Source organism: Podarcis filfolensis, assembly GCF_964270895.1.
Source record: "Podarcis filfolensis genome assembly, chromosome: 2".
Taxonomy (NCBI): Eukaryota; Metazoa; Chordata; class Lepidosauria; order Squamata; family Lacertidae; genus Podarcis; species Podarcis filfolensis.
This window is the reverse complement of record NC_139605.1, coordinates 1,323,912-1,332,887: the sequence shown is the minus strand read 5'-3', so window position 1 is coordinate 1,332,887 and position 8,976 is coordinate 1,323,912. Positions and strand designations below refer to the sequence as shown.

At 46.2% G+C, this 8,976-nt stretch overlaps 1 protein-coding gene across 1 annotated transcript; it reads left to right on the top strand.

Annotated features, from left to right (window-relative positions):
* The first annotated feature begins 222 nt into the window (after window positions 1-222).
* LOC310756523 (uncharacterized protein) lies at window positions 223-8,899 on the top strand. Its single transcript, XM_083600738.1, has 6 exons — window positions 223-622; window positions 3,171-3,673; window positions 3,872-3,953; window positions 4,231-4,313; window positions 4,625-4,751; window positions 6,002-8,899. Exons 2-6 carry the CDS (start codon window positions 3,263-3,265, stop codon window positions 7,831-7,833), a joined length of 2,535 nt encoding a protein of 844 aa, XP_083456864.1. The 5' UTR covers window positions 223-622; window positions 3,171-3,262; the 3' UTR covers window positions 7,834-8,899.
* Window positions 8,900-8,976: the final 77 nt, after the last annotated feature.

Below are 8,976 nucleotides of genomic sequence, written 5' to 3'. Positions count from 1 at the left end.
TGGTGGATCAGGTTCTGCCTGCCTAAGTGCAGAACCAGACATTTTGCCCCTGTTGAAGTAAGTCTCGCTCCAGGACTCCCAACTGGGAAATGTATTGATTCTTCTGTATTTCGTAGTCAGAAGGGACCACCAGGGTCATCCAGCCCAACCCCTTCCCATCTTTTGCCCGAGGTGAGGCTCGAACCCACAAGCCTCAAGTCCCCTCCCAATATTGCTCGGGCCTTTCAAGCTGCTGGTGGGCAGGTGAAGGGGACAGGGCCCGAGGCTGCGCTTCCCTTCTCCTCTCTCCTTTCCCGCCTTTTCCTTTCCCCTCAGCTCACGGGCGCGTCGAATTTCGAGATCCCCTTGCGGCATGACGTCACCCACGAGCCGTTAGATTGGGGGAGCGGAGGAGGCGCGGCTTCCTGCTGCCCTCGCTCGTCAGAGACGGCGACCCTCAGGGGGGCAAGACCGCCCTCATCCGAGAGGGTTAGGGCGCAGGCGCAGGCGACATGGAAGAAAAAGAGGCGAGCTGGAATCCTAGAGAGGCCAGGAAGTGGGGGCGGGGGTCCCAGGTCCTCCAGAGCGGACGCCCCTCCTTCGTCCTCTGCCAAGGCTGCCTGGTGGCCCCTCCTGGGATCCAGTGAGTCTCCTCTCTCTTTCCCCTTGGGGCGCCTGGGGGAGAAGGGGGGTACCAGGGCTGCAGGGGGAGGATGCCCAAGGGGGGGTAGACCCCCAAGGCAGGGAGCATCCTCCCCTTCCTCTCTGTTCAAGCTGCTGCCTTACAAGGGGTCCCCACCCTCCCCAGAAGAAAGCCCCTCTCTGTGGGCTCCTGCTCTCCATAGAGGGGGGAACTGGGTGCGTTCAGCTCACGAAGGGTTAAAAGGAACTAAGCTGGATTCCTAGAGAAGGGAGGACAGAAAGGGGGAGGGAGAGGTCCACCAGAGCTAAAGCCCCCACCCCACCCCGTCTTGAAAGGGGAGGGGGTTGCTTTCCTCTCTCTTCTTTGCCAGAGCTGCCTGGGTCCCCCTTCTGGGATCTGCAGTCTACTCTCTTCCCCCTTGGGGTGCCTTGCATAGAAGGGGGGTCCCCAGGCTGTAGGATGAAGGTGCATGGGGGGGCAGAGACCCACAAATCAACGAGCTTTCCCTGCACCCTCATCAAACTATAGTTCCCCTGATTCTTTGGAGGAAGCCAGTACTCTTTAAAGTGGCCTCATCCTGCTTTGTAGATGGGGGGGCTGTGTTTGTCTTTTTCCTTTCTTTTGGAATAACTCTTAATGGGGTCATGTAAACAAGGATAATGGGAACAGTAAATGATACAAATGAATAGACTGAGTCAGTCAGTAAAGCATGAGACTCTTAAACCCCTAGTCATGGGTTTGTGCCTCAAGTTGGGTGAATATTTCTGCATCACAGGGGGCTGGACTAGATGGTCCTCAGGGTACCTTCCCATTCAATAGTTTTCCAATTGTAAATCCTCTCCCTTCATTTGTATATCACAAAATATCATAATAAATGTGCAGGGATATCTGCAACATATATTTCATTATTAGTGGTCACTGTACAGTGGTACCTCGGGTTAAGTACTTAATTCGTTCCGGAGGTCCATTCTTAAGCTGAAACTGTTCTTAACCTGAAGCACCACTTTAGCTAATGAGGCCTCCTGCTGCTGCTGCGCCGCCGGAGCACGTTTTCTGTTCTTAACCTGAGGTACTATTTCTGGGTTAGCGGAGTCTGTAACCTGAAGCGTCTGTAACCTGAGGTACCACTATACTGAGTTCATTCATTCCCCACCCATCTGGCTTGGTTTCCCCAGCCACTCTGGGCAGCTCCCAACTGAATATTAAAAACACAATACAGCATTAAACATTAAAAACTTCCCTAAACAGGGCTGCCTTCAGATGTCTTCTAAAAGTCTGGTAGTTGTTTATTTCCTTGACATCTGACAGAAGGACGTTCCACAGGGCAGGCACCACCACCAAGGAGGCCCTCTGCCTGGTTCCCTGGAACCTCACTTCTCACAGCGAGGGAACCACCAGAAAGCCCTTGGCGCTGGACCTCAGTGTCTGGGCAGAACAATGGGGGTGAAGACGCTCCTTCAGGTATACAGGACCAAGGCCGTTTAGGGCTTTAAAGGTCAGCACCAACACTTTGAATGTGCTCAGAAACGTACTGCCACTCCCAGTCACCAGTCTAGCTGCCGCATTCTGGATTAATTGCAGTTTCCGAGTCACCTTCAAAGGTAGCCCCATGTAGAGCACATTGCAGTAGTCCAAGCGGGAGATAAAACTAGAGCATGCACCACTCTGGCGAGACAGTCTGTGGGCAGGTAGGGTCTCAGCCTTCATACCAGATGGAGCTGATAAACAGCTGCCCTGGACACAGAGTTGACCTGCATCTCCATGGACAGCTGTGAGTCCAAAATGACTCCCAGGCTGCACACCTGGTTCTTCAGGGGCACAGTTACCCCATTCAGGACAAGGGAATCCCCCACACCCACTTGTCCCCTGTCCCTCCAAAACAGAACTTCTGTCTTGTCAGGATTCAACCTCAATCTGTTAGCCACCATCCCTCCTCCAGCCGCCTCCAGGCACTCACACAGGACCTTCACAGTCCAGAAGGAAGTTATGGTTGATGGTATCAAAAGCCGCTGAGACCCAGCTAGGAGAATAATTGCTCTACTGATGCAGAAACATTTTTAATGTTTGATGCCATACTGTGTTTGATGTTCATCTTATTGGAAGCCGCTCAGAGTAGCTGAGATAACCCAGTCAGATGGGCGGCATAATAGTAGTAGTAGGTATAGTAGTAGTAGTAGTAATTATGTATTACTATTACTATGCTTAAATTTTTATTTAGACCAGCCAGACTGAGCCAAATTCTGATGATTTGTGTGTGTGTTTTCTGCAGATAATAACTTCTTCTTATACTTAAATTTAGACCAGCCAGATTAAGACAAATTCTGATGGTGTGTTGTTTTTTTTCTGGAGTCTTTATTTTTCTCTCACGGAGCTGTAATAAGTTTAAAAACAGCTTAAAACAACTTACAACCACAATATGTTCAGAGCCTGGGCTTTAGTGCAGTGCAGCCTTGATTGCTAGCAAAAGCCATCCACGTTTGTCTGGGGACATTTTTCTGATCCTGACACAGTGCCAATTTTATAACAGAACAATGCATTTGCTTTGTAGGGTTTGCCAGCATCTCTAATTCGGACGGGAAGAACTTTCCAGAAGAAAAAAGGGACTCCTTCTCATCTCTTGGAAGCTTCCTGAGAGCACAGATGGATGAGCAAGACTTGGCTGGACCTAAAGCAGGAATAGGCCCGGCCACTGAAGATGGGAGCACTGGGGGATTCTGGGAAAACTCTGTGCGGGAGATCCTATGTGAGGAGGACACCCTCCACTCAGATGTGCAGAGCCAGCAGCTCAAGCAGTTCTACCAGGAGGCCAAAGGACCCCGAGAGGTTTGCAGCCGACTCTACCACCTTGACTGTCAGTGGCTGAAGCCAGAAAGGAACACGAAAGCTGAGATGCTGGACATGGTGATCTTGCAGCAGTTCCTGGCTGTCCTTCCACCTGAGATAGAGAGCTGGGTGAGGGAATGTGGAGCAGAGACCAGTTCCCAGGCAGTGGCCCTGGCCGAAGGTTTCCTCCTGAGTCAGGCAGAGGAGAGGAAGCAGGCAGAGCATCAGGTGAGAGAGACTTTCCTCTGGAAACTCCCAAGGGGCTCCAAACCAGAGCGAGAGTATCCCAAAATGTGGTACTAATGTCCCATCCCTTTATGGATCGGATCCAAGGAATGAGATCTACTACCCCTAAAGTGTTTGCCTCTACCATTGCTTTTCTAATCCCCCTTCCCATTTTGTTTTGAATCTTTGTTGCTCTTTCAGGTTCAGGATCTGTTGACAGAAATGGGTCCTGATTCCTCTGAGGCAGAGAGGACTCTGATGGACACCAGAGAGAGACCACTAGGTAAGGAGCGAGTTATTTCTCTCCTTGGTCACATCCTGGGGATTTGGAAATTAATCTGTCAGTTCTTTCCGTCTTTTGTGGGGAGGCAGTTGGGGCCAAGAGCCCAAAGGAGGTGGGATATATTTTTACATAACTAAAAGACGAAAGGTGTACGGATGTCAAAAGGCACTCAATAGGGTAGACTTCTTCAAAGGTACACCTGTAATTAGAGATACACTCCTGAACATTGGAGAAAAGCAGGCATTCATGGCTTCCCACTTCTCTTTGTCTCTGGAAGGTGACAGGATGATACCCACAAGACCTCCTCATCTGTCTTTTCATGAGCCTGAAGGGAAAGCAGCAGCTATGGAAGCAGATCAGGTAGGGGGCAGGAGACATGTAGGGAGAGAGGCTGAGGGGTGGGGCTGGCAGGGTGACTCCCTCTACCTCCTGGCTCCTGTCAACAGTGCCCTGAAGAAAATGAAATGCCATTCAAGATGGTTTATGTGCTGAGAATATGGAACATCCACCTCATCCTTATCACCTTCTCAATGTCGGCAATATTATTTATCAGCAGTTGCTGTTTTGTTTCTATATTTACACTGAAGACTAAATAGGTTTCTGAGCAGTTGACAAACCATAAAAATGGGCCAGGATTTATCTAACTAACCCCATCACCCTTATTTGTTTAGGATTTGGTATGCTTTGAGGATGTCGCTGTTCATTTCACGGACAAGGAGTTGGCGTTGCTGGATCCTGACCAGAGAGCTCTGCATGAGGAGGTCATGGAGGAGAATCGTGGACTCCTGGATTCTCTGGGTAAGGCTCTCTGAGGATCATCATATCTGTTTTGAAATTCCATATCTCTCTCCTTGCGATGAATCTCCAAGGTTTGGCTGGAACTCAGTAGCGCTACCTACAACACCTGGAAATCTAACGCCCCCAGAAATCACTTGGAATGAAGGGCGATTGGCGGTGTTGTCTGTGAATATCCATCAGAGTGGGTAGGGAGGTTGAAGTAGCTTCTGCCAGATTTGTGTTTTTGCTTCTGTTGATTTTGGTTGACTAAAGAGATAACTGACAATGGATACAGAGCAGATTCCGTGATTGGGCCAAACAAAATTAATTGAATCTCAGGTTCCCATAAATATATCAGCTAATACCAGCCAACAAAGGCAGTGAACTCCATAGTAAAAATTCCCATCTAATTCCCTTTAGTTATTCCTTTCACAACTGTTAATTAGCAATGTTGAAGAATGAACAGTTGTGAACGGTTGTTCTTCCTTAGGCTCTAATTACCGTATTTTTTGCACCATAGGACGCACTGGACAATAGGACTCACCTTGTTTTAGAGGGGGGAGAACAAGAAAAAAAATCTTCCCCTCTCTCCCCAGCGCCTCTTCAGCGAAGCGGCAGGAGGCGCTCCACAGAGAGGGGGAGAATTTCCCCCCTCTTGTTTTCCCCCTTTAAAACAAGGTGCCGTTTAAGGTGCGTTCAGTCGCCTTCAGGCGGCTACCTTGGAAGCCTGGAGAGAGAGAGGGGTCGGTGCGCACCGACCCCTCTCGCTCTCCAGGCTTCAGGTTTCTTTCAACCTGCTCTTTGGGGCTGGCGGGGGGAAGCCCACCGCCAGCCCCAAAGAGCAGGTCGAGGAGCAGGGGAAAGGCGCGCAGCGGAGAGGCTGCTGCCATAGTCGCACGTCACCTCTCCAGCCGGGAGAGGGTCGTGGGGCTATGGCATCTTCGCTCCATAGGACGCACACACATTTCCCCTTCATTTTTGAAGGGGAAAAAGTGCGTCCTATAGAGCGAAAAATATGGTAGTTTCTCTCTCTCTGTATATATATAAGTGTTACAATACCACTTAAAATCTATATAACAACATATAGAAGTGAAATTGATTTTATTTGATCTGTTGTACTGTATTTTTCCAACATTCTTTTCCTCTTTCAAAAATTATTCTTCCACACTTTTCTCTTTGTATTCATTCCTCTTATCATATTATATTTTCATGAATGTAAAACATTTAAATAAAATGTTAATGTTTAAAAATTATTGTTTTTTACATTCCAGGGGGTGATGAATTGGAAATTAGTAACAAGGGGGACCAGGACAGAATCCACACAGTGAAGAAGCCATATAAATACTTGGAGAGTAAAGAGAACTTTAGTCAGAGTTCCCAGTCCACTTTTCATCAAAGAAATCCCATTGGAAAGAAACCCTATCAGTGCTTGGAATGTGGAAAGAGCTTCAATCAGAGCACCCATCTCACTTCTCATCAAAGAATTCATACTGGGGAGAAGCCCTACCAGTGCAAGGAATGTGGAAAGAGCTTCAGATGGAAGGTCAGTTTCATTTCTCATCAGAGAATTCATACAGGGGAGAATCCATATCAGTGCTTGGAATGTGGAAAAAGCTTCAGTCAGAGCACACATCTCACTTCCCATAAAAGAATTCATACTGGGGAGAAACCCTATCAGTGCCAAGAATGTGGAAAGAGCTTCAGTCAGAGCGCCTCTCTCACTTCCCATCAGAGAACTCATACTGGAGAGAAACCCTATCAGTGCTTAGAATGTGGAAAGAGCTTCACCTGGAAGAACAATCTCACTTCCCACCAAAGAATTCATACAGGGGAAAAACCCTATCAGTGCTTCGAATGTGGAAAGAGCTTCAGCCACAGCCACAGTCTCACTTCCCATCAAAGAATTCATACAGGCGAGAAACCCTATCAGTGCTTGGAATGTGGAAAGAGCTTCAGTAAGAATGCCCATCTCACTTCCCATCAAAGAAGTCATACAGGGGAGAAACCTTATCAGTGCTTTGAATGTGGAAAGAGCTTTAGTCACAAAAACAGTCTGACATCCCATCGAAGAAGTCATACAGGGGAAAAACCCTATAAGTGCTTTGAATGTGGAAAAACTTTCAGAAAGAGCTCAGATCTCACTTCCCATCAAATAATTCATACTGGGGAGAAACCCTATCAGTGCTTGGAATGTGGAAAGAGCTTCAGTCAGAAGTGTGGTCTCATTTTTCATAAAAGAATTCATACAGGGGAGACACCCTATCAGTGCTTGGAATGTGGAAAGAGCTTCAGTCACAACGGCTCTCTCACTTCCCATCAAAGAATTCATACAGGGGAGAAGCCTTATCAGTGCTTGGAATGTGGAAAGAGCTTCAGCCAGAGTAGCCATCTGACATCCCATCAAAGATTTCATACAGGGGAGAAACCCTATGAATGTTTGGAATGTGGAAAGAGCTTCCGTCACAGCTACAATGTCACTTCTCATCAAAGAATTCATACAGGGGAGAAACCATATCAATGTTTGGAATGTGGAAAGAGCTTCACTCAGAAGAGTAGTCTCACTTCTCATCAAAGAATACATAAAGGCGAGAAACCATATCAGTGCTTGGAATGTGGATATAACTTCAGTAGTAGCAGCAATCTTACTTCCCATCAAAGAATTCATACAGGGGAGAAACCCTATCAGTGTCAGGAATGTGGAAGGAGCTTCAGTCACAATTCCTCTCTCACTTCGCATCAGAGAATTCATACTGGAGAGAAACCCTTTCAGTGCTTCGAATGTGGAAAGTGCTTCAGCCACAGCTACAAACTCACTTCCCATCAAATAATTCATACAGGGGAGAAACCATTTAAATGTCAAGAGTGCGGAAAGAGATTCACACAGAGCACAGGTCTCACATCCCATCAAAAGATTCATATGGTGCAGAAACCATATCATTGCTTGGAATGTAGAAAGTGGTTCAGTCGGAAGGATAGTCTCATTTCCCATCAAAGAATTCATACAGGGGAGAAACCCTATCATTGCTTGGAATGTGGAAAGAGCTTCCGTCACAACTCCACTCTCTCTTCCCATCAAAGAACTCACTCTGGGGAGAAAGCATAGCAATTGCTAAGTTGTGATTGTATTTTAGTAGACTATAATTTGTATTGTAACAGTGTTCTTGTGCTTCTTCAACAAAGCAGAGGTCAGCCTTGCCTCTCAAATCCATGGAGTGCAAACCTGGTGTCCCATATTATTCATACTATGTATCCAGATCTGTAAGGTGGAAGTCAAGGTGTTGATTTCAGACTTTTCTTTGTGGGAGGGTTAGCTCTAGAAATCTCTCACTACTCTTCTCCTTGATCCTTAAAAGTCCTTAGCGCATGCCAGGAGCAAAGAATTGCATCCATGAGGGAGAAGGAGTTCTCTGTGTATTACATGTTCTGAACAGCAGTACTGTAAGCAGTTTGTTTGCTTCTGCCAAATCCAGTTCTCCTCTGCACACATATGATACATGGAAGGAGACTTAGACTGAACAGAGATTCAGAGCAGTGTGATTCACCCCAGTGGCAACGTCTGACACCTTTTTCCATTCCTGTTGAGTGAGCACCAGATCTTGACCGGGGGACATTTTTGTCATTGTGTGGCATAAATTCCTTGAACTGGCGACCCTGTTTCCCTTCCTCCTTAGTGTTAGTGGAGTGTCAGTCCGTCACAACAGATGAAGTATTTTTAGGGTTACTTCTTCATTGAAATTTCTCTCTGCCTGTTGAGGTCTTGCTTAAAATATTTTGTTATACAAACCTTTCCAGAAATAGAGGTATTGATTTGTTTTAATATTATACATTTAATATTAATGTTTTTACTCTTTTCTTCCATTTTTTATTTATTTTTCTCTTATATCTCACCAACAAAACATACTATGTTAACGTCATAGACAAATACTACTACTACTACTAATAATAATAATAATAATAATGGCATATCTATATTATTCTAAATTATTTAAATCCTATACCGTATATCTTTACTTTTACTTCCCTTCCACTCTTTCCATGGTTTCCTGTCTGCACCTGTTTTGACTCTTGGTGTAAAATGTTTCTATATAATCTGTATATGATATCCAGTCACCTTTCAAGTCTTTTATCATATTTCTTTCTTAACCTGTTTGTCATATTGGCTACTTTGATATATAGAATCATAGAATCATAGAGTTGGAAGAGACCACAAGGGCCATCGAGTCCAACCCCCTGCCAAGCAGGAAAC